Consider the following 25,849-nt stretch of genomic DNA (forward strand, 5'->3'; position numbering starts at 1 on the left):
CTGAAGTTTTCTCTGAGTTCACGTCGTAGTTAAACTGATAAAAATATTTTAAAAATTTTTCAAGCATAAACAGACCTTTTGAGTTTATCGTGAACAGGATGTGTTTCGTGTGGAGATATTGGTTCTTGAGCTGTAAAAGCCTCTAGAATCTAGATGAAGAAAAATACAAATAGGGTATAAGTTAGGAAAAAAAGTTTTGTTTTGAAAAAAATACATATTTACAATATAACATACTAAAGATAAATGCAATGCTTTCTCTCACACTTAAATATGCCTATTTTAATGTAGAGTTTAAAACTAATGGTATCATAATCTCATAATAAAAAATAATCCTACGATAAAAAATATTCATTTTATTAAAACTAGAAGTAAAGATCTATTAGAATTTCTTAATTGGAAGTAATTCTTAATTTAAATATAAGACTACAAGAGTAAAAAGAGACGATATTGAACTTGCATAGAATTGTTAGATTAACCCAATATTTAATATCCATTATTCAGCCGATATCGAACAGTTCATTTCACCCTATATTTTACAGACACTTTTCAACCAATATCGGTCCTATATAGAATTGTTATTGCCCAATATTAAAAGTCATTCTAAGACCAATATTAAAAAATCTAGACATCCCAATATTGGTTTATTTCTTATAGGACCTACATCGAGCTAATTTTGAGCCCAGTTGGCACCAAGGTGATATTGTTGCTAGGAATATTACATGCACATAATTTTGACCAGTTAAATTGATCTTAATTTATTTTTTACCACAATATAATTTACTAAGAATTAACAAACAATAATTTTGAAAATTTCAGTGGTGATCATAAAAGCACACATTTGAGTATCTTAAATTGTACACAGAAATTAAAACATATGATATAAACAAGTGAATAAATTCAATTATTGATATTAAGCTTAATCAATTGTTTTCCTCAAAATTTAAATTTTTGGTTTATAAATGAAAATAAAAACTGTTTTTTTTTCTCCTACCTGCAAGCTTCGCTTAATGCATTCTTCAGGCATCCCAGCCCTTAAAGCTGTATGAGAGGCTAGGCTAGAGGAAGCAACACCATCTACTAGTTGGTATAAGAAAACTAAATCATTTTCAATGGTAATATCCATAGTCTAGAAAATAATAAAGATAAATAAGCAAATATTTAAAGATAATACAGGTGAAAAGTAAGATTTTAAAATAACAATTGAAGTTATTAACATTTTAAAGAGAACAGGTGAGAAATACTAAATAAGGCAACATAAATCTAAATTTTGTGACTTAGTAAATGTGAAAGAAATCAAATATATGTAACTTGGTTAAAAGATGCAACTAATTTATTACTATCCTGTCCTAAACAAACAAAACCATGAAAAGTTACCTGAAATTTAATTAATGAGTTGTCAGCAAAAGGCTTGCTTAAATTTAAAAAATGAGTTGCCAAGAAAATGTGAGGAGACGAAGAACCTTTCCTCATCCAAAAATTGAGACTAGCAATCATAAGGGCTTCTCCACTTTCCTAAAAATTATTGAGTTCAATACAAAATCATTAAGTAAAAATAAAGCACATAACATATGTTTCAAGTAAGAATTATTGAGTTCAATATGAAACTATTAAACAAAAATAAAGTACATAACATATGCTTCAAGTAAAAATTATGAGTTTAATAAAAAATTATTAAGTAAAAAAAAAAGTACATAACATATTCTTGAAGTAAAAATTATTATTTTCCTAAAAATTATTGAGTTGAATACAAAATTATCAAGTAAAAATAAAGTACATAATGTACGCTTCATACAAAAATTATTGAGAAAAAATTATTAAGTAGAAATAAAGTGCTTAACATAGGTTTCAAGTTTAAACTATGACTCACTGCTTCAGTGTGTTTTCCAAATTCATCAATTATTACTAACGACATATGACTGGCTTTATTTAAAGCATATGAGAGCTAAAAGAATAACATGTGATTTATTAGAAGAACACTTTAAACAAGCATTTTAATAAAATAATAAACATAAAACTCAAAAGCTAGTTTTATTAGCAAAAAGAAATTTTTTAAATTTCTTTCATGTCTTTCATCATAGTCAATAAGTTCAGGTTAACAAGAAAGTAGTGATAGTTGATAATACATTTAAATTTCTTTAAAACTTTAATTACATATTTGGAGTTTAACAAATGGTTAATAATTAAATTCCTTTATTTTTTAATTAGTTAAATTTTCTATTTTTTTTATATCATCTATGTGCAGCACATTTTATTAAAATAATCAAAAGCCATAAAACTTACTACAAAAATTACTATATCAAACTTAAAAAGATCAATTAAATTTGCTTTAAAAGTATTAGATTATCTTAAAATACGGAAACAAATAATAAGTCACTTTCAATTTTTTAAAAAAAGCATTGAAAAAAGTATTTTAACTATGATAGAGCTGTTTCTAAAGTCAAAATATAGAGAATAGAATAATTTGGGAGAAACGTGCAATTGCTACTAAATTATTCTTGAATTATTTTTCTACCAGTTATAATATTTAGATACTCAAATATCACTGTAAAGCAGAACACAATGTATAAAAGCACACAGGATGAAAAGACCAAAATGATAAGCCTGCCTTTACTATCTATATCATTCAATCTTTTATGTGTTGCGTTCTAGTCCATTGTTATGGGAGAAAAAAAGCACCACTCTTTGAGTCATTTTTAATCAGTTTAAATGTATCACACCCTTAAAAATAATCTTTGAATCGGAAAAAAAAGAAGAAATTCTTCATAATTTTTCTGAGTTGTGCAAACAGCTTTTGTTCGTCAATGGTTAGCGAAACAACTTTGTCAATTAGCATTCACAAATTAGTATTTCATTAATTTCTTATTTTGCAAGTCAAAAATTTTCTTTGTTTTTTGTAGTATTTAGATTAAACGCCATTATTTTACTGTAATAAAACTTGATTTTCTAAGGTGAAATTTTATGTACAAAATATTGGAAGCACAAGCCCAACTTTAGAACACAACATTAAATGTTTTTATATGAATAATTTAACTTGATACATGGTTGTTGGCTGGTATGATTCATCCAGTTTCAAAGAACTTTTAATTTACAAGTATATAACCTACATAAATGAGTGATAAATGGAAAGATACAAACACTCACCAAGTTTCTGGTATATATTACAAATATTCAATGCGCGCACCTTTGGTCATTTGGCACACATCTCAATGGCAAAAAAGTTCTGTCGATAATGTTCAATAGCATGTTTTTATCAAGACAAAATTGAGGCCGCTTAGTGGTCCCTTTACAAAATTCAAACCCAACAAGACGGCCTATCACAAAATTCTAATTTGTAAAAATAATCATAAAAAAAAAAAAGAATTTTTCAAAACTGTTTCTTCTTCAATTATATAAATGGTCACATAAAATTGGTTTATGACAGATTCTTGAAAGAAAAAAAATCTAAAAGCGATGTAATTTTACGACAGCATGGTTGCGAATTGAAGGCATCAAAAGTCAAATTCATTATTCCAGTGTTTTAATAGCATATTAAAAATATTGCAGTTTCATAAAAATCTTAAGGAAAAAATTATCATTCCATGCAGTGAAGTTATAGTGAATTCATTTCAAATTGAACAAGTCAAAGAGTGATTGACAAGTCAAATTGAACAAGTCAAAGAATTTGAATGACGTAATAGAAATATCAGAATTTGAAAAATATGTGAAGAGGGCCGAAAATATAAGAAATTATTCAGAAAAAACTTATCAAATGACCTGACATTATGATGGAATCTTATTTCTAATTTCTAGGTCGCATCAGAAAATGATAACTCAAGTTTGAAATTTGCATGAAATAATAACATCACATTAAAAATATCAAAATTTGAAAAACCATGTGAAATGATAAACCATGTGAAAAAGATAAATAATTTCTACAAAAACTATCATCAAACAACTTGAAATTAGGATGGAATCTTCCTGAATTGCATGCGCCAAAAAGTGATAGTAAAAATATCAAAATTTAAAAAAATTCAATTAATTAATAATTAAATAATAACCGAAAATTAATTAATAACTGAGGGTAAAACTATCATCAAACAATATGAAATGACGGTGGAATCGTCACAATTTAAATTGTCAAAAAGTAATAGCTCAAATTCAGAATTAAAATGTTGCAACAATTTACAAAATATATCAGATTTAATTTGAGAAGTAATAGGGACTGAAAAACAATCGGAAAAATATGTGGATATTTACAAAAAATCGATAATAATGATAGCCTGTTATATAAACTATAAAATATTGAAAACCTGGAAATAATTGTTTTTAATAAACATACTTGATTTAATGAAATTAAGAATGATGACAAGTTGAGGGAGACAGATTCAGAGGCATTCATACAAGTGAAAATATTATCAAATGCGGGAATTTTGGCCTTCTGAGCCGGAATGAAACTTCCCAAATGTCCCATGTACACCAGTAAGGCTACCTGAAACAAGATAAAACAATTTTTCAGAATTTGGATAAAGTTACACCGAAATATTAAGAAAAACCTTTTTTTTGGGGGGGGGGACACCTCACCTGTTTTAAATATATACTCTTCCCACTTGAATTGGGTCCTGTCAGGACTTTGATTTTACTTTCGGTTCCACCACTAAATACATTATTTCCTACAAATGAACTGACACATATTTCTTGCAAAGGATGCCTGAAAGAAAACAAAACATTTATTTTAGGACAATGCATCTGATTTTAATACTATTGTTTTTTGTTAAAATTATTTCTAAATCAATGAGATTTTCATATAAAGAAGTTCCTTATTCAAAGAATAACTCAAAATTAAGCTGAAACGGGAAATATTGATAACTACTTAGATTTGAAAGTATTTAATCAAATAGCTTTATGTATGTTAAAAAAAATTAAAAACAGAAATTTTCAATCATTTAAAAACTATGGAATTAATTGCACTTATATGTTAACTTGTTTATTGATTTGACAGTAATCTAAATTTTTCGGTTTCAATCATCGTAGTTAATATTAGGTAGGAGTCGACTGAGGGGAAAATTTTTCCAAAGTATTACTTTTTTGGTTATTAATTTCAGAAAAAAAGCATGCTTTAAGTATCTCATTGAATTTTTCTCAAAAATTTTTAAGATTGTAAGCTTTTATATATATATATTTTTAAAAAATTCAATATGCTATGCACAAAGAATATATGTATTTATTCTGATATAATGAAATTGCAGAATTCAGAAAGGTTTCCTGAAATATACTAAATAAGTATTTGCAGATTACAAAGAGATGGCATCTTGTTATATTAAAATATTTACAAAACAAGGAGAAAGGTTAACAAGAGTTTCTAAATGCTAAATTACAATCAGATTTAAAATGATAAAAATATGGAGTATTTCTATATTATAATTTTATTGAATATTTTTTTATAGGCACTTTAGAAAGATGTAAATAGATATTCTTCAATTGATAATAGTCTTTTTATAAGTAGTTTAAACATTTTTATGTCAGGTTGCAATCAGTCTCATTTGCATTTGTCTAAAATGCAACATTTATTTTGATTATGCTAGAAAATTTTATCATATTCAGTATGTTCTTAGGTATATCAAATATAATATGATCATAATTTACTACAGAAAGATCATTATCACATCGTAGAACTTTTCTTATTTTACAATGAGCAAAAATGAAGTTTCTTAATAAATGGTCACATTTAAGACGAAAAACAGTATGCAATTTAATTAGATAGAAATTTCTTTTTTTATATACAGTAGGGAAACGATTATCCGGAACGATCAGGACCATCGCTATTCCGAAAACTGATTTTTCCGGTTTTCTGAATGGCTACAAAAAGCCGTTTTTTTATTGTTAAACCCAACTAAAAAAAATTTTTTTTGGAAATAATCTTAAAAAGATGAAAAAACGATTGAGTAATACACTAATGATTATTTCCAAAATGATGGTAAGGTGAACATCTTTCAAAAAAGAAAGAAAAATCCTAAAATCTTATTAGGAAAAAAAATTTTTTTTTTTAAATGGCGGGAAAATTTATTGAATTTTGTTCCGGTTTTTTGGTTTTCTGATTTCCGGATAACGAGTTCTGTACTGTACTATAAAACTCCAAAATTCAATTTAACAGTTTAACATCCTTGTTTACAATAGGTATCAGAATGACAGCGCTGTAAGTTGAAACTAAAATGTGCATATTTGTAGTATTAGTTTCGCTGGAGTATAAAATGGATTTAAATTTATTATTACCTTCCTTTCACTATAGCTAATTCACCATCCATCGATATATCTGGTTGGATCCAGTTATATTCTTTAGCAACAACTGATAGTGCAATTAAGCTGAAAAGTAAATAATTTTTATTTTTAAACATTTGTAATAACCCTATCATAGGGCCCCTACTAAGGATTTCAAATTATTAGCCAGTAAGTTAGCCAAATATCAAAAGTATTCGTCAATTTTCGGAAGTCTTCACCAAATGCAAGTCTTAAAAATTATTTATGATTAATTTTTTTCCATAGAAAACTATTTCCTGGTAGTTTGTTTCAGGTTTATATTATTTGGATTCAATTCTAATTGCTCATGCGACTCATCTACCAAAAGTTACAGTAATCAAATAAAAAATACTGATTTATCTAGAAAAAATTTTTTTCATGTAATTTTGAGGATTGATATATATCTATAAATATATATTTTTCCTTCCAGGGAAAAAATCATTCGCCAAAACACAATTTTATTTGCCAAATTTACGACTTTATCGCATTTGGCGAGGTGGCGAATGCTTAATGTAGGCCCTGCTAACATCATAGAACTTAATATTCAATTATTTGTGGACCAATTATGAGATATTATAAATTAATATAAAATTTAAGCATACAATCAATTTTAAGTTAGGACTGTACTGAAAGCTTAATGAATAGCATAATTAAGAGAAGAAAATTTGATAGGACTGAGATGATGATTTATTTTCTATTTGATGATTTATTTTCTATTTCTGTTTTAGGATTGATTTTCGGTCTGTTTGAGTCATCCAGCAATGATTAAAATATTAAGTTTTCTTGAAGAGAAAACTAGCAATGGCCAGTGATTCGTCATGGTTACTAACTAGGAATTGGCATTCTAGGAGTTACAGAAACAGGAGAACACTTGTGATTGCGACAGCAGAATACGCAGAAATATATTCATGTGTTCATTTTTGTTTTAGAACAGTGGAAAAAATAAGTATTGTTTTCGAGTACAGAAATATAGATAAATCAGATATTGTTAAAGTAGGATAATTAATAACAGTGAACGTCTTTTGTAAACAAAGATTATACAGTCGAACCCCGCTATAGTGAACCGTCTGCGGACTCAGTAATGTGTCCACTATAACCGATGGTTCGCTATATCCAAATTTTTTGAAGTATATTTTTTGCATAAGACAGTTGAATGATTGAAAATTGGCATTACAATTTTGCATAAGTTATTTAAAAAATTATTAACTAATTAACAGATAATAAAGCAAAAATTGATGGAAAAAGCTAATAAAAGTCGCTAAATATTAGTTAATAATTTTAGGAAAAAAATTTGTGATTTTTGATTGAACACAATTTGATTTTAAATTGAGTTCATCAATTTTCTTATCTAGAATGTGCAAAGAATGCAAGATTTTTACATTTTGAACAAGATTTCGAACCATCTTAACAAAGCATCTTCTACATTTTCTCTTTCAGCTCCAGTCTTTTCAATGAAACCATGTTTTTGTCGTATGCCGCAAGAATTGCACTTCGATTTTTTCAAATGTTTGAAACTAGATTTTGACAAGAAAAATTCCTTACACAGTGTCGATTGATTGGTTCCATCATCAATACGCTTTACAATTTTAACTTTGTCCTCTATCAAAAACGCTTTTCTCTTTAGAGAATTTGCCATTTTCACTGCTTTTGAAATAAAAATCTTGTCTCAAATAGATAATGTAAGAATATGAAGAGAGCAGCTGTAGAATGAGTTAAATTGTTCCCCTTCTTGATTGTCAAGAGGTGATTTGTAAAGAATATGGTTTGAACAGATAAGAAAATTCCAAAAATTCAGCAGGTGGCAAAGTTAACTAATTGTAGAGCAAGCTTGGGGAAAAGAGATAAAGCGAGGCTTGTCAGGGAGGGGGGAGTATAAGATAAATTATCTGTTTGGCATTTATTACAGTATAGTTAAAAGTGATAAGCATAAAGGAATATAATATGACACATTTTATAGGAATGCATTCATTTTCAGTCCCAACACAAGTTTAAAGATGGAGGACTGAAAAAGATATTTGAAGAAATGAAATTTGAGTCCACTATAACCGAGTTTCCAAGTTCTAAGCTGTTCACTATAAGCGTTAAAAATAACATTATTTAAATAGGAATACGGACGGGACCGCTAAAAAAGTTCACTACATCCGAGTGTTCACTATATCCCAGGTTCACTATAGCGGGGTTCGACTGTAATATAATATTTTAAACTTACATAAATATCAGTTATTAAATAAGAATAATAATAAATACAAAATGCTGCCCAGTACATGGCTTTTAAAACTAATTATAAAGATAAGTTTTATCAAAATTCTAATTCATTTGATTTTGCTTACAAAAAAAAAAAAAGAAAAAGANAAAAAAAAAAAAAAAAAAAAAAAAAAAAAATCAATAAATAAAATAAAGAGTTTATAGTAATTATAGTGCTAAGTTAGAAACTTAATTAAGTGGTATTTTGTACTGATTATTCATCATTATGTTTTATCAAATCAAAACAAATTTGGATGCCAGCGAATAACGCTTTCAAGAGAATAAGGATATCCTTTGAGTTAAAAATACTTCAAAAATTTATTTTATTTTATAACCATTATTGAACAGCTGACCCTGTATTTTGAGTATACAACTACTAATGTTCAAATCCAGAAAACAAGGGAACTCGTAGATTTAGTATGGGGAGAAATTTTGCCATTGTGGAGAACTTTTTGATGGAACAAATCCGCATTTGTGTTACAAAGAGAGGAAAACCACGAAAACCTCCGGCAGTTAGTCTGAAGCAAAGTGACTCTAACCCAGGGTTCGTCTAATACTGAGGATATTTTGCATCATCACTGTGGTCGTTGCAAGCCAGATGCAGAGTTCATATAAACCAGCCATCGTTGGGATTCAAACCCGGCTCACCACATTGAAAGTGAACGCTCTATCCCCTGAGCCACCACCGCTCTTTAAAAATTTACGGTAGAACTTCATCGACAATACTTTTTAACATAAGATGGTATAATATTTAGAACTGCCATTTATTTTTTGAGAATTAACTACACAGGCATTTATTGTTAAAAAAAACATCTTTTTTTTTTTTGCCTATTTTTTATACAATACCATTGCTGGTTTCTATTCAATTAACCGAAAATACTACATTAAATCAGTAGAGAAGTATAAGGTAATTAATGAATGAAAACCAAAAATCCCATTGAACCATTGCTGGTTTCTATTCAATTAACCGAAAATACTACATTAAATCAGTAGAGAAGTATAAGGTAATTAATGAATGAAAATCAAAAATCCGACTGCACCATTGCTGGTTTCTATTCAATTAACCGAAAATATTACATTAAATCAGTAGTGAAGTATAAGGTAATTAACGAATGAAAACCAAAAATCCCACTGTTGTTCATGAATGTGATGTCATTAACTGCCAAATGTTTTTAACACAATAATATTTACTTTCTTTTCATTAAAACAAATTGCTTTCAATATTCTCCAAATTGTGTCACCTATTTGTTAAGAATTAAAAACTTTCTGAAACATAAATGCTAAATTAGGATTTGATAAAATAGTGTTTTCCTTAAATTAAACGATCTGAAAGATACTTATATATTTAACTATTGATAATCCCAAAAATTACCAATCTAATTTTGCTGAATATTCCATGACATCAAATAAAACAGGCTTCATTTCTAAAATAACATTCTGTAATTTATGCATGATTTGAGTTTCCTTATCTGGAAGAGGACAATTATGTATTTGCAAAGTAATATGGAATATTTTTAACAACAAAATTCAATCATTTAAATAAATTTGCTAGAATTTTTTTTAAGAATCATAGTTTAAAACTGATAAAGATATAATTTTGAAAATAAAAATAAAGAAAAATATAATTAAAATAATACTTCAAAACATTAAATTAAAAACATTCTTTAAAATTGCAGTACTTTGGATTTTGTCAATAGACCTTATAAAAACAACATAAATTTTTTCCTTAAAGCTTATTATTAATTAATATCAATAAAATGTTGAAATTAAAAACAGATGGTTTGAGTTTTTTTAAAGAATGGAAAGTGCTTGAAATGTTTTAGACTTTCAACTAAACTAAAGTTGAATGACATCCTTAAGTTTCATAACGATAATTTTTTAAAATTCTTTATTACATAGTAAGCTATATAAAAGCTGTGAAAAATATGGATGTTTATTTCACTATAAATGTCAATTTAATTTAAAGAACAAAGTATTTGCACAATAATCATCCAAAAAATAAAAAGAAATAAATTCAAAATTTCCATTAAAATAATTTTATCAAATCTTAGCAGCAAAAATTTCTTCAAAATTTCAAAAGCATCATTTTAATCACATCATTATTTTGATTATACATTTTCAATTGATCATTAATTTAGGTGAATAACTGTATAGGTGCAGTTGTCTTTTTCTCGTAGAACTGTGCTGAAAAAGGCTGTGCGCATAATAGAACAATTTAAACACTACTATTTAAATATAAAAAAGGTAAAATGACAATAATATCTTATTTATATAGTGCAAAATAAATGAGTGCAATTTTTCATTACACCAAACTACAAATATGTCAAAAATTAATTATAATAAAAAAAGTCAAAAATAATGAATACAACACTTATGAGCAATTACAATTTAAATCATTATTATAACATGAAATGTCTTACTGAAGAAAGCTCCTACCTTCTAGTAAAAAAATATTTATATATGAAAAACTACATAACTTGTAAATGAAAAATTTATTATAATTAATGTTAATTTTAATATTCTAAATACATATATAAATAGATATTATGGACAGTAAAATTCTAAAATTATGATTAAAACAATATTTTTCTGGTAGAACTCTTTCAAATAAGGTTGTGCAATATTTAACAATTCAAATACTATTACTTCAGAATACAAAAAAAAGTAAAATCACAATACCATTTTTTAATACAGTGCCAAACCAATGAGCGCAGTTATTCATTACACCAAACTATACCTATGTTAATAATTTATTCAAATAAAAGATGCTTAAAAAATAATGAATTTTACGACACTTATAAACAATTACTATTTAAAAATGTAGCAACAGAATTACAACGTAAAGTTGTTATTTTAATAAATTTATATATATATATATGAATAAACAAATATATATATGTATTGGGAGTACAAATTAGTTTGGTCCGTTTTCAAAAGATGGCTCTGGCTGTTATGCATGTTTCAGAGTGACAGCTGGTTTCGGTGGTTTCAGAGAGGTTAGACATCTGTTAATAATATTCAGTTTATCTCTCTGAGTTTCATACAAAAACCTTGCTTTTTACTTCGTCGAATGTGTCAAATTTTGTGGTAACTAAGCAGCATTTGAGGGAGGCTTTATGTTTCTGCTTTAATTTTAAAAAAAAAGTGCAGCTGAAGGTCATCAAATGCTTGTAGAAGTTTATGGTGACAATTCTCCAACTGATAAATCACATAGGGAATGGTTTTGAAGTTTCAAGAATGGTGAATGGTGCTGTACACTATGAGCTGCTACAACCTGTCGATTCCATTACGGGCGATTGGTATAGGCTACAATTGATTTGTTTGAGTCGTGCATTATGAGAAAAACAGCCAGAAGACAATCAAAGACACAACAAAGTTATTCTTCTGCATTATAACGGTCCGCCTCATGTCGCAAAAAATTATTTGGAAACGCTCAAGTGGGATATTTTACTGCACCTGCCGTGTTCACCAGACATTGCAACTTCTGATTATTGGTTGTTCCGACGGATGAAGCACGATTTGGCAGGTCACTGGTTCACTTTTTTTGCAGAAATCGAAAATTGGCCCCTAACTTGGATCGCCTCAAAAGACGAGACATTTTTTCGAGATGGAATTCGAAAATTGCCTGAGAGGTGGGAATAAGTAATAGCCAGCGATGGACAATACTTAGACTAATCTTTTCATTCATTTTGTTCAAAAATAAATGCATTTTTGATCATACAAAAAAAGGGACCAAACTAATTTGTACTCCCAATATATCTTTATATATAAGAAGAGAGTGGAATGATAACACGTAGCCAATCACAGAAGACTTCTGGTTAGTAACGCACATAATAGCCAATCAAAATTAAGAACTCGTGTATGTGAAAAGGTAATAATTTTTAATAATGCTGTCAAAAAATAGAAAATAAAAACTGACCTCAAATAAAACTCAGAGGACTTCGAGTCAAATAATTAAGAAAACTCTACAATTACGTTTATAAAAAGGAAGATTTATTAACTCAACAACAAAATTATAACATTGCCATTCCAAAAAAAAAAAAAAAAAAAAAAAAAAAAAAAAAAAAAAAAAAAAAAAAAAAAAAAAAAAAAAAAAAAAAAAAAAAANGCAAACGATTGTTTATGACGTCATTAGATAAAAGTGTCATTAACGCAATATTATCCAGTGTTTATTAATAATTTTGAGTGGCAATGTAAAAAGATAGTTGTTCTAAAGTTTTATAATAAAATGTTTGTTTTGATAGAAAGCAGTTATTTATTTTAGAATTCAAATATATTTTAATAGCTTTGATAAATCGGGTAGAGTATTGGAAGCACGAATCAACACTCTCTCAAAAAACTATTTACATTCCAAATTATCAAAATATATTGAACAGAGTTTACTTTAAAATACTTATATCTTTTATAAAAAATGAATCGCCGTGAATATCTTAGGCGATATCAACAGCGGCATAGACCTGAACATGATTTAGCTGCACAAAATTAACTGGAAAATAATCATAGTGCTATCAATACACGACAGCGGAATGCGCAGCGAAGAAACGTTGAGAAGTCAAGACGTTTAAATGAAAACGAATAGCTTGGTGTACTTACGAATACTTCTGATTGAGACTAAAATATTTTGTCAGTTGACAGCATTGAAGTTAATTGAGCAATTACTTGCAATGGTATTTGTTTTTGAAATATTACTTAGAATCAACTTATTAATATTACATGTTTTAATTTGTTTGTAATTTTTGTAAAGTTTTTTTTCATCAGGTTTTAATTGTTTTCAGTTTAAAATTTAAATTACTGGGGGGGGGGAGANATCTTAAAATATGGAAGCAAATAATAAGTCACTTTCAATTTTTTAAAAAAAGCATTGAAAAAAGTATTTTAACTATGATAGAGCTGTTTCTAAAGTCAAAATATAGAGAATAGAATAATTTGGGAGAAACGTGCAATTGCTACTAAATTATTCTTGCATTATTTTTCTACCAGTTGTAATATTTAGATACTCAAATATCACTGTAAAGCAGAACACAATGTATAAAAGCACACAGGATGAAAAGACCAAAATGATAAGCCTGCCTTTACTATCTATATCATTCAATCCTTTATGTGTTGCGTTCTAGTCGATTGTTATGGGAGAAAAAATCACCACTCTTTGAGTCATTTTTAATCAGTTTAAATGTATCACACCCTTAAAAATAATCTTTGAATTGGAAAAAAAAAAGAAATTCTTCATATTTTTTCTGAGTTGTGCAAACAGCTTTTGTTCGTCAATGGTTAGCGAAGCAACTTTGTCAATTAGCATTCACAAATTAGTATTTATTTCATTAATTTTTTATTTTGCAAGTCAAAAATTCTCTTTGTTTTTTTGTAGTATTTAGATTAAACGCCATTATTTTACTGTAATAAAACTTGATTTTCTAAGGTGAAATTTTATGTACAAAATATTGGAAGCACAAGCCCAACTTTAGAACACAACATTAAATGTTTTTATATGAATAATTTAACTTGATACATGGTTGTTGGCTGGTATGATTCATCCAGTTTCAAAGAACTTTTAATTTACAAGTATATAACCTACATAAATGAGTGATAAATGGAAAGATACAAACACTCACCAAGTTTCTGGTATATATTACAAATATTCAATGCGCGCACCTTTGGTCATTTGGCACACATCTCAATGGCAAAAAAGTTCTGTCGATAATGTTCAATAGCATGTTTTTATCAAGACAAAATTGAGGCCGCTTAGTGGTCCCTTCACAAAATTCAAACTCAACAAGACGGCCTATCACAAAATTCTAATTTGTAAAAATAATCATAAAAAAAAAAAAGAATTTTTCAAAACTGTTTCTTCTTCAATTATATAAATGGTCACATAAAATTGGTTTATGACAGATTCTTGAAAGAAAAAAAATCTAAAAGCGATGTAATTTTACGACAGCATGGTTGCGAATTGAAGGCATCAAAAGTCAAATTCATTATTCCAGTGTTTTAATAGCATATTAAAAATATTGCAGTTTCATAAAAATCTTAAGGAAAAAATTATCATTCCATGCAGTGAAGTTATAGTGAATTCATTTCAAATTGAACAAGTCAAAGAGTGATTGACAAGTCAAATTGAACAAGTCAAAGAATTTGAATGACGTAATAGAAATATCAGAATTTGAAAAATATGTGAAGAGGGCCGAAAATATAAGAAATTATTCAGAAAAAACTTATCAAATGACCTGACATTATGATGGAATCTTATTTCTAATTTCTAGGTCGCATCAGAAAATGATAACTCAAGTTTGAAATTTGCATGAAATAATAACATCACATTAAAAATATCAAAATTTGAAAAACCACGTGAAATGATAAACCATGTGAAAAAGATAAATAATTTCTACAAAAACTATCATCAAACAACTTGAAATTAGGATGGAATCTTCCTGAATTGCATGCGCCAAAAAGTGATAGTAAAAATATCAAAATTTAAAAAAATTCAATTAATTAATAATTAAATAATAACCGAAAATTAATTAATAACTGAGGGTAAAACTATCATCAAACAATATGAAATGACGGTGGAATCGTCACAATTTAAATTGTCAAAAAGTAATAGCTCAAATTCAGAATTAAAATGTTGCAACAATTTACAAAATATATCAGATTTAATTTGAGAAGTAATAGGGACTGAAAAACAATCGGAAAAATATGTGGATATTTACAAAAAATCGATAATAATGATAGCCTGTTATATAAACTATAAAATATTGAAAACCTGGAAATAATTGTTTTTAATAAACATACTTGATTTAATGAAATTAAGAATGATGACAAGTTGAGGGAGACAGATTCAGAGGCATTCATACAAGTGAAAATATTATCAAATGCGGGAATTTTGGCCTTCTGAGCCGGAATGAAACTTCCCAAATGTCCCATGTACACCAGTAAGGCTACCTGAAACAAGATAAAACAATTTTTCAGAATTTGGATAAAGTTACACCGAAATATTAAGAAAAACCTTTTTTTTGGGGGGGGGGGTACCTCACCTGTTTTAAATATATACTCTTTCCACTTGAATTGGGTCCTGTCAGGACTTTGATTTTACTTTCTGTTCCACCACTAAAAACATTATTTCCTACAAATGAACTGACACATATTTCTTGCAAAGGATGCCTGAAAGAAAACAAAACATTTATTTTTGGACAATACATCTGATAAACATTCAAAGTTGAATTTGATTTTAATACTATTGTTTTTTGTTAAAATTATTTCTAAATCAATGAGATTTTCATATAAAGAAGTTCCTTATTCAAAGAATAACTCAAAATTAAGCTGAAACGGGAAAAAATTGATAACTATTTAGATTTGAAACTATTTAATCAAATAGCTTTATGTATGTTAAAAAAAATTCAAACAGAAATTTTCAATCATTTAAAAACAATGGAATTAATTGCACTTATATGTTAACTTGTTTATTGATTTGATAGTAATCTAAATTTTTCGGTTTGTTAATATTAGGTAGGAGTCGACTGAAGGGAAAATTTTTCCAAAGTATTACTTTTTTGGTAATTAATTTCAGAAAAAAAGCATGCTTTAAGTATCTCATTGAATTTTTCTCAAACATTTTTAAGATTGTAAGCTTTTATATATATATTTTTTAAAAATTCAATATGCTATGCACAAAGAATATATGTATTCATTCTGATATAATGAAATTGCAGAATTCAGAAAGGTTTCCTGAAATATACTAAATAAGTATTTGCAGATTACAAAGAGATGGCATCTTGTTATATTAAAATATTTACAAAACAAGCTAAATTACAATCAGTTTTAAAATGATAAAAATATGGAGTATTTCTATATAATTATTTTTTTGAATATTTTTTTATAGGCACTTTAGAAAGATGTAAATAGATATTCTTCAATTGATAATAGTCTTTTAATAAGTAGTTTAAACATCATTTTTATGTCAGCTTGCAATCAGTCTCATTTGTATTTGTCTAAAATGCAACATTTATTTTGATTATGCTAGAAAATTTTATCATATTCGGTATGTTCTTAGGTATAAGAATTATATAAAAATGCTTATATAAAATATAATATGATCATAATGTACTCCAGGAAGAACAACGCAGAACTTTTCTTATTTTACAAAAATAAAGTTTCCCAATAAATGGTCACATTTAAGACGAAAAACAGTATGCAATTTAATTAGATAGAAATTTCTTTTTTTATATACTATAAAACTCCAAAATTCAATTTAACAGTTTAACCTCCTTGTTTACAGTAGGTATCAGAATGACAGTGTTGTAAGTTGAAACTAAAATGTGTGTATTTGTAGCATTAGTTTCGCTGGAGTATAAAATGGATTTAAATTTATTATTACCTTCCTTTCACTATAGCTAATTCACCATCCATCGATATTTCTGGTTGGATCCAGTTATATTCCTTAGCAACAACTGATAGTGCAATTAAGCTGAAAAGTAAATAATTTTTATTTTTTAAACATTTGTAATAACCCTATCATAGGGCCTCTACTAAGGATTTCAAATTATTAGCCAGTCAATTAGCCAAATATCAAAAGTATTCGCCAATTTTCGAAAGTCCTCACCAAATGCAAGTCTTAAAAATTATTTATGATTAATTTTTTCCCATAGAAAACTATTTCCTGGTAGTTTGTTTCAAGTTTATATTACTTGGATTCAATTCTAATTGCTCATGCGACTCATCTACCGAAAATTACTGTAATCAAATAAGAAATACTGATTTATTTAGAAAAATTTATTTTGATGTAATTTTGAGGATTGATATATATTTATAAATATATATTTTTCTTTCCAGGGAAAAAATCATTCACCAAAACACAATTTTATTTGCCAAATTTACGACTTTATCGCACTTGGCGGGGTGGCAAATGCTTAACGCGGGCCCAGCTAACATCATAGAACGTAATATTCAATTATTTGTGGGCCAATTATGAATTATAAATTGATATAAAATTTAAGCATACAATTAATTTTCATTTAAGATGAGACAGCACTAAAGCTTAATGAATAGCATAATTAAGATAACTAAATTTGATAGGATTGATTTATTTTCGGTCTGGCTGATTCATCCAGTAATGGCCAGTGATTTGTCATGGTTACTTACTAGGAATTGGCATTCTAGGAGTTACAAAAACAGAGGACAACACTTGTGATTGTGACAGCAGAATACACAGAAATATATTCATTTTTGTTTTAGAACAGTGGAAAAAATAAGTGTTGTTTTCGAGTACAGAAATATATATAAATCAGATATTGTTAAAGTAGGATAATTTACAACTCTTTTATTTAGATAATTTTAAGAAAAATTAATAACAGTGAACGTCTTTTATGAACAAAGATTACAATATAATATTTTAAACTTACATAAATATCAGTTATTACATAATAATAATAATAAATACAAAATGCTGATCAGTAGATGGCTTTTAAAACTAATTATAAAGATAAGTTTTCATTAAAATTCTAATTCATTTGATTTTGCTTACAAAAAAAATAAAAAGAAATAAATAAATAAAATAAAATAAAAAAGAGTTGATAGTAATTATAGTGCTTTAAGTTAGAAACTTAATTAAGTGGTATTTTGTACCGATTATTCATCATTATGTTTTATCAAATCAAAACAAATTTTGAAGCCAGCGAATAACGCTTCTAAGAGAATAAGGGAATCCTTTGAGTTAAAAATACTTCAAAATTTTTTTATTATTTTATAACCATTACTGAACAGCCGACCTTATATTTTGGGTTTACAACTACTAATGTTTAACTCCATAGCCTTGTAATTTTGAACCCAATCCAGAAGACAAGGGAACTCCCGGATCGAGCATTGGGAGAAATTTTGCCATTGTGGAGAACTTTTTGAACCATTTGTGTTACATGGAGAGGAAAACCATGAAAACCTCCAGCAGTTGGTCTGAAACAAGGTGACTCTAACCCATGTTCCGTCTAATACTGAGGATATTTGCGTCATCACTGTGGTCGTTGCAAACCAGATGCAGAATTCATATAAACTAGCCATCATTGGGATTCAAACACTCAGTGAACGCTCTATCCCCTGAGCCATCACTGCTCCTCAAAAATTTACTGTAGAAATTCCCCGACAATAATTTTTAACATAAGATGGAATAATTTTTAGAACTGCCATTAACTTTTAGAGAATTAACTGCACAGGTATTTATTGCTAAAAAAAACATCCTTGTTTTTTTTCTTGCCTATTTTTTATACAATACCATTGCTGGTTTCTATTCAATTAACCGAAAATACTATATTAAATCAGCAGAGAAGTATAAGGTAATTAACGAATGGAAACCAAAAATCCCACTGTTGTTCGTGAATGTTATGTCATTAACTGCCAAATGTATTTAACACAATATTTACTTTCTTTTCATAAAAACAAATTGCTTTCAATATTCTCCAAATTGTGCCACCTATTTGTTAAGAATTAAAAGCTCTCTGAAACATAAATGTTAAATTAGGATTTGATAAAATTATGTGAAAGTGTTTTCTGTAAATTAAACAATCTGAAAGATACTTATATATTTTACTATTGATAATCCCAAAAATTACCAATCTAATTTTGCTGAATATTCCATGACGTCAAATAAAACAGGCTTCATTTCTAAAATAACATTCTGTAATTTATGCATGATTTGAGTTTCCTTATCTGGAAGAGGACAGTTATGTATTTGGAAAGTAATATGGAATATTTTTAACAACAAAATTAAATCATTTAAATAAATTTGCTAGAATTTTTTTTAAGAATACATAGTTCAAAACTGATTAAGATATAATTTTGAAAAAAAAAGTTTATAAAGTTAAATAAAAATAAAGAAAAATATAATTAAAATAATACTTCAAAACATTAAATTAAAAATATCCTTTAAAATTGCAGTATTTTAGATTTCGTCAATAGACCTTATAAGAACAACATAAACTTTTTCTTTCAAGCTTATTATTAATTAATATCAATAGAATGTTGAAATTAAAAACAGATGTTTTGATTTTTTTAAAAGAATGGAAAGTGCATGAAATGTTTATCATTCAACTTAACTAAAGTTGAATGATATCCTTAAGCTTCATAACGATAATTTTTTAAAATTCTTTATTACATAGTAAGCTATATAAAAGCTGTGAAAAATATGGATGTTAGTTTCACAATAAATGTCAATTTAATTTTAAGAACAAAAAGTATTTGCACAATAATCATCCTAAAAATAAAAAAAATCAATTCAAAATTTCCAATAAAATAATTTTGTCAAATCTTAATAGCAAACATTTCTTTAAAATTTTAAAAGCGTCATTTCAATTACATCATTATTTTGATCATACATTTTCAATTGATCATTAATTTAGGTGAATAACTGTATGTGTGCAGTTGCCCTTTTCTCGTAGAACTGTGCCGAAAAAGGTTGTGCGCATAATAGAACAATTTAAACACTACTATTTAAATATAAAAAAGGTAAAATTACAATAATATCTTATTTATATAGTGCAAAATAAATGAGTGCAATTTTTCATTACACCAAACTACAAATATATCAAAAATTAATTATAATAAAAAAAAGTTAAAAATAATGAATTTTACAACTTATAAGCAATTACTATTCAAATCATTATTATGACATGAAACGTCTTACTGAAGAAAGCTCCTACCTTCTAGTAAAAAAATATATATATATATGAAAAGCTACATAACTTGTATATGAAAAATTTATTATAATTAATGTTTATTATGGACAGTAAAATACTAAAATGAAGATTAGAACAATATTTTTCTTGTAGAAATCTTTCAAATAAGGTTGTGCGATATTTAACAATTCAAATACTATTACTTCAGAATACAAAACAGTAAAATTACAATACCATTTTTTTATATAGTGCCAAATCAATGAGCGCAGTTATTCATTACACCAAACTACATATATGTCAATAATTTATTAAAATAAAAGATGCTTAAAAAAATGAATTTTACAACACTTAGAAACAATTACTATTTAAAAATTAAAAAGATGGCTCTGGCTGTTATGCATGTTTCACAGTGACAACTGGTTTCGGTGGTTTCAGAGAGGTTAGACATCTGTCAATAATATTCAGTTTATATCGCTTTGAGTTTCATACAAAAACCTTGTTTTTCACTTAGTCGAATATGTCAAATTTTGTGGTAATTGAGTAGCATTTGCGGGAGGTTTTATGTTTCTGCTTTAATTGCAAGAAAAATGCAGCTGAAATGCACCGAATTCTTGTAGAAGTATATGGTGACAATGCTCCAACTGATAAATCATGTAAGGAATGGTTTCGACGTTTCAAGAATGGTGGTGTATACTATGAGCTGCTACAACCTGGCGATTCCATTACAGGCGATTGGTATAGGCTACAATTGATTCGTTTGAGCCGTGCATTATGAGAAAAATGGCCGGAATATGAGCAAAGACATGACAAATTTATTCTTCAGCACGATGACGGTTGGCTTCATGACGCAAAAAATTATTTGGAAACGCTCAAGTGGGATATTTTACCACACCTACGTATTTACCGGACATTGCTCCTTCTGATTACTGGTTGTTCCGACATATGCAGCACGATTTGGCAGGTCACCGGTTTACTACTTTCTCAGAAATCAAAGATTAGCCCCTAACTTGGATCGCCTCAAAAGACGAGACATTTTTTCGAGATGGAATTCGAAAATTGCCTGAGAGGTGGGAAAAAGTAGTAGGCAGCGATGGACAATACTTAGAATAATCTTTTCATTCATTTTGTTCAAAAATAAATGTAGTTTTGACCACTCAAAAAACGGACCGAGCTAATTTGTTCTCCCAATATATATATATACATACACATATATAAATATGTGTGTGTGTGCAAAGATATGTATATATATGTAATGTACGTAATTACAATTTGAATAAAAAAAATATTACCATAAATATCACAAAGGGTATCACCAAGTAGAGAATCCAACTCTGTAGAAACAAACATACATAAAGTTAATAAAATATTTGAAAATTGAGTAATAAATTTACAAGTTAAATAATTTTAATATAAGATAAATTTTTCTTTAATCTGATTGGATTAGCATTTTATTAGTTTAACAGCAATTCAGAACAATGAGTTTTCCAATTTGGAACAATGATTTTACTCTTTATGGAATTTTAATTAAACAAGAAGTATATTTGTTATTTAATTAATCTAAGAATACAGTATTCAACATTGTCCTTTCTTTTTATAAAATTCTGAACAAGAAAAATTTAAAACCTCTTATAAATTATGATATTAAGAAACTTAGCTAGATTCTAGGGAAAAAGTTCTGAATTAATATCCTCAGCTCCTTATATTATTAAATCAAATGTTTCTTACCTCAAAACATTTGGAGTTGTCAATGGTGCTAAAAGCAGGCATTTTCGAATCATATAAATATCTTTTTCATATTTTTACCTGACAAAAATATTAACCTACAGTTAACTTTTATTTTGTTGAAAATAATATTCTGACAAAAAACTGATAGAAAAATAATGCTTATCTTTTTGTTTCCTACTTAACTAATAACGTTTCCTTCTTTATTTATTTAAAGTTTACTTTAATTTTAAAATATATCATAAGCAATTTGCTTGCAAAACTAACTAACAGCAACAAATTTATTTTTAAAATAATTGATAAAGTCTTACTTTTGGTATTATCACTCTTGTAATGTGCCACATCGTTTGTGATAAACTAAAGGAAAAAAAAAACAAAAAAAACACAGCATTATATAAAAGTGTAAGTTTATGTTTTAAAATTACATTTGTCTACTCAAAAAGCAGCCTCAGTGAGAATTCAAAAAATAATTTTTTTAAATACAATTCTGTATTCATTTGTTGTCATGATAATCACCACAATTACAAAGGAATGAAGTTTCACATGGATAATAGGTTGTACAAAAAATATTTCAGAGTAGAAAGAGTTGTTGTGCATCATTACTGTAACAAATCCCAGAATGAAATTGTTGAAATTATCAGGACCAAGGTAGAAATTAAAGTTGAAACGAAATTAAAAAAACAATCAAACATTCATAGTCAAAAAATTATTATGAAATGTTATGATAAAATATTATCCTTGTGCAAAAATGTCTGCCGAAGGTGACTTTTTTACTCCAAACTAAACAGAGCTCAGAAAACTGCTTTTAGATTAGATGCCTTAAAAATTTCTATAATTTTCCCATGAAAACAGCCTAATACACTAAAATATTTTAAAATCCTTATGACCTGGCTTGTATGAATATTTCATTCATTTTTTTTTTCTTTTAAAAAAAATGCTCTCCACTGAAAATTTTGAAAATGTGGCTTATCAATATTATGCTTCCAGTTCTTTCAAATATTCAGTTAAATAGAAAACGAAACAAAGTTGTTTAAAAATAAAAGTCACCCACCATAAATCTCAAGTTTGGAATTGAGTAGTCTTTAGTATCTTTCATCTGCTCAGTCGCAGGAATGGCCAACAAATAACCAAGCTAAATATAAAATTACAGATTATAAATAAAGGCTTGTAATGTTAAAATAAACTTCAAATTGTTTTAAAAAAAAGGGAATTTTACTTGAGGCAAATATATGACACTGCACTGCGGAATATCACTACTTAATTCCTGGAGTTCTTGATATGCCACTTCAGTCATGAAATTGGGAAGTCCATTGTAGGTGCGTTTCACTTTACAGCATCAAGAAGAATACAAATTAAATATTTTCTTTGCAAAGACAGATGGAAAAATTATAAGATAACAATTATTCAAATTTTATAAATCATTAGGAATTTCTTCTTTATTAACAACATGTAGAAATTTAAAACTGACAATTCCAAATTTGACATGACTTTACAGAGTTACCACTCAATTTCATCAACAAAAAAAAAAAAAAAAAAAAAAAAAAAAAAAAAAAAAAAAAAAAAAAANTAGGTATATCAGCTAAATTTCAATGAAAATTAAGACCCTATTTTATCAACAATGCAATTTGTATCAGAAAACTTACATTTTTAAAAAAAATTTGTAATGCCAAATATTAGATTTTGTGAGCAAGGAAATAATATTGAATGACGATGGAAACCTGGCAGTTTCACTAAAATGTGAAATTTTTACTACAAAAAATTGTAATGGATGTTAAAATTACTAACATCTATTACAAATGTCAGGGAATTTTCCAGGATAAAATTCCGTGACAATTCCAGGTGTTCCCTATTCTCTCTGACTTGTGGGAGCCTTGTTTTATCTCATTTCTATTTCGAAATCTTAATAAATGAGTAAAACATAAAATGAGCCTGTTACACAGAATTATATCATTCCTATAAAATAAACACTTGTGCCACTATTTTTTTTTTCTTAGAAAAAAGTAATGGCGTAAGTTAGTAGTAGTACCTTTTTCTTAAATATTTTTTACCAGCCACCAATGGATTAAACTCATACGATAATTGCAAATATACCAACTATATACTCAATTAAAATATTAGATAAAAATGTATTCAATTTTTTTTCCCCATTGAAATATTTTCAGAGTGGTCACACAAACATTTAGGAAAAAAATTCCCTTACTTTTCTCAGATTCCTCCAGACTAATGGCATCGATTTTCCCTGTGCTATAAGACGAGCTGTACCCTGTACGAATTAGTACTATAAATTTTACTATTGATTTTTTAGTTATACTTTGTTCTTATACATAAAATAAATTGCGAAGCACTTATTAGAATTGTATTAATTTTGAGAAATTGTTTCCAGACCATTTTTTTATGAAAAACTTCACTTCAAACTTAAATGAATTAACTTTCCTTTGACTTTTTTTTTGGTTAAATTCCCAAACATTTCCCTCATTTTTATCAGATTGATAAAATTCCCAAACTTTTCCCTGTTCTGCAGCCAAGCTGATTTTACACTTTCAAAGCTCAGAAGTAAGTATTAAACAAAACAAAAATCACCAAATTTAAACCACAAGGAAATTATAATTTTTTTCCCACATACATATATAACAGATAAGCCATGCTTAAAATTTTCCTTCCTTTCTAGCAAATTTCATTACAAAAATACGACACACATGCAATTAACTAATATTAATTCAAACAATTTTGAATAAAGCTGATATTTTACAGATACAGGGAGATAAAAAAAAAAATTAAATTTGTAAAAACATTGCTTTTAAAGGTAAAATTTATATGATTTGTGGAAAAACTATAAAATTAGGTTTGATAATATACATACTTTTGTCAAGTTCACTATCAACTCCAGGCTTAACAACAAAGTGATTTTGTTTGGCATACTCTTCAAAATCAATCTTCAAAATAAAAAAAAAGTACTATTAGCTATTTTCTGATTGTTTGATTTACATGTTCTCTCATTGCTTTTACTTATTACCTCATTGCTTCATTTACTTATCCCACATTGCTTTAATTTCATAATTTGAAATATAATAATATTTTTGTAATTGAAATGCTATGTAATGATACTGAAAACAGCATAATGTACATAACATCATAACGTAATATTAAAGAAGTGTATTACAAAATAAGTTACATAACACTTACAATTTTATTCAGCAAACTAGCGATGCGGAATAAATCAGTAGAGAAAGTATTAGATATCTGAAAGTAAAACATAATTGTGTTAGTTATTCTCATCACACTGCTGAAAACTTAAAAGTAAATATATTTCATTACCTCTGAGAAAATTTCTAAGCAATGCGTGCGGGACCGTGCTATATCACAAATGAGCATGGCGTGATAAGAAGTCTAGGAATGAATAAAAAAAATTTCATACGAGTTGTACAAGATAAATTTATAATATTTAAATTGCATGTAAAACCTAGTTAGGCTAATTAACCTAATTGTTGTTTACACACTTTCTTTTAATAAAGAGTATGGATAAAAAACTAATTTCAAGCTTTCCTTAAATATTAAGCTAAATACTTTTCTCTTTGCGTCTATTCATAAGGAAAAAAAAGTATTGTTAAATATTATCATTTTCAGATATTTAAGCTCATTTGTGGCAGTTCTCATTTAAAAAAAAAAAATGTTGCAATGTAAATAAATTTCAACATAATATAAAATACAATATACATATGAACACAAATTTTGATATAAAAAAAAGATTCAATGTAAACACTACTTTTCAGTAAATTGTTAAAACAACAAATATTGGTAAACTAAAATTAGAAAACATGTACAAATACAGTTCTAAGCCAATTCGTACCTTATACAAAGCTTGCCAGTCGGTCATTGCTGCTTGAGCAGTTTTCATTCTTGTCAAAATTCTCTAAAGAATAACACATTATATGCTCAGAATTCACTATATATAGATT

At 27.3% G+C, this 25,849-nt stretch overlaps 1 protein-coding gene across 8 annotated transcripts in view; it reads right to left on the minus strand.

The window, feature by feature from the left end:
* LOC107451237 (mutS protein homolog 5) overlaps positions 1-25,849 on the minus strand; it is a 55,815-nt gene that overhangs the window by 1,344 nt on the left and 28,622 nt on the right. For 7 of the 8 annotated variants that reach the window (XM_043043077.2, XM_043043076.2, XM_043043072.2 and 4 more), the window contains 16 exons: positions 25,741-25,803; positions 25,209-25,280; positions 25,077-25,133; positions 24,754-24,826; positions 23,110-23,219; positions 22,945-23,025; positions 22,205-22,250; positions 21,461-21,502; positions 9,890-9,986; positions 6,250-6,339; positions 4,561-4,687; positions 4,319-4,468; positions 1,868-1,942; positions 1,375-1,512; positions 992-1,126; positions 76-149 (listed from right to left, as the gene is read on the minus strand). In XM_043043077.2, coding sequence (XP_042899011.1) covers positions 76-149; positions 992-1,126; positions 1,375-1,512; positions 1,868-1,942; positions 4,319-4,468; positions 4,561-4,687; positions 6,250-6,339; positions 9,890-9,986; positions 21,461-21,502; positions 22,205-22,250; positions 22,945-23,025; positions 23,110-23,219; positions 24,754-24,826; positions 25,077-25,133; positions 25,209-25,280; positions 25,741-25,803 — 1,430 coding nt within the window. Of the gene's footprint in view, positions 1-75; positions 150-991; positions 1,127-1,374; positions 1,513-1,867; positions 1,943-4,318; positions 4,469-4,560; positions 4,688-6,249; positions 6,340-9,889; positions 9,987-15,303; positions 15,454-15,545; positions 15,673-16,885; positions 16,976-19,109; positions 19,207-21,460; positions 21,503-22,204; positions 22,251-22,944; positions 23,026-23,109; positions 23,220-24,753; positions 24,827-25,076; positions 25,134-25,208; positions 25,281-25,740; positions 25,804-25,849 lie in introns of all 8 variants that reach the window. The other variant, XM_043043086.2, reaches the window with a different exon arrangement.

Source organism: Parasteatoda tepidariorum, chromosome 10 (genome assembly GCF_043381705.1).
Source record: "Parasteatoda tepidariorum isolate YZ-2023 chromosome 10, CAS_Ptep_4.0, whole genome shotgun sequence".
NCBI lineage: Eukaryota > Metazoa > Arthropoda > Arachnida > Araneae > Theridiidae > Parasteatoda > Parasteatoda tepidariorum.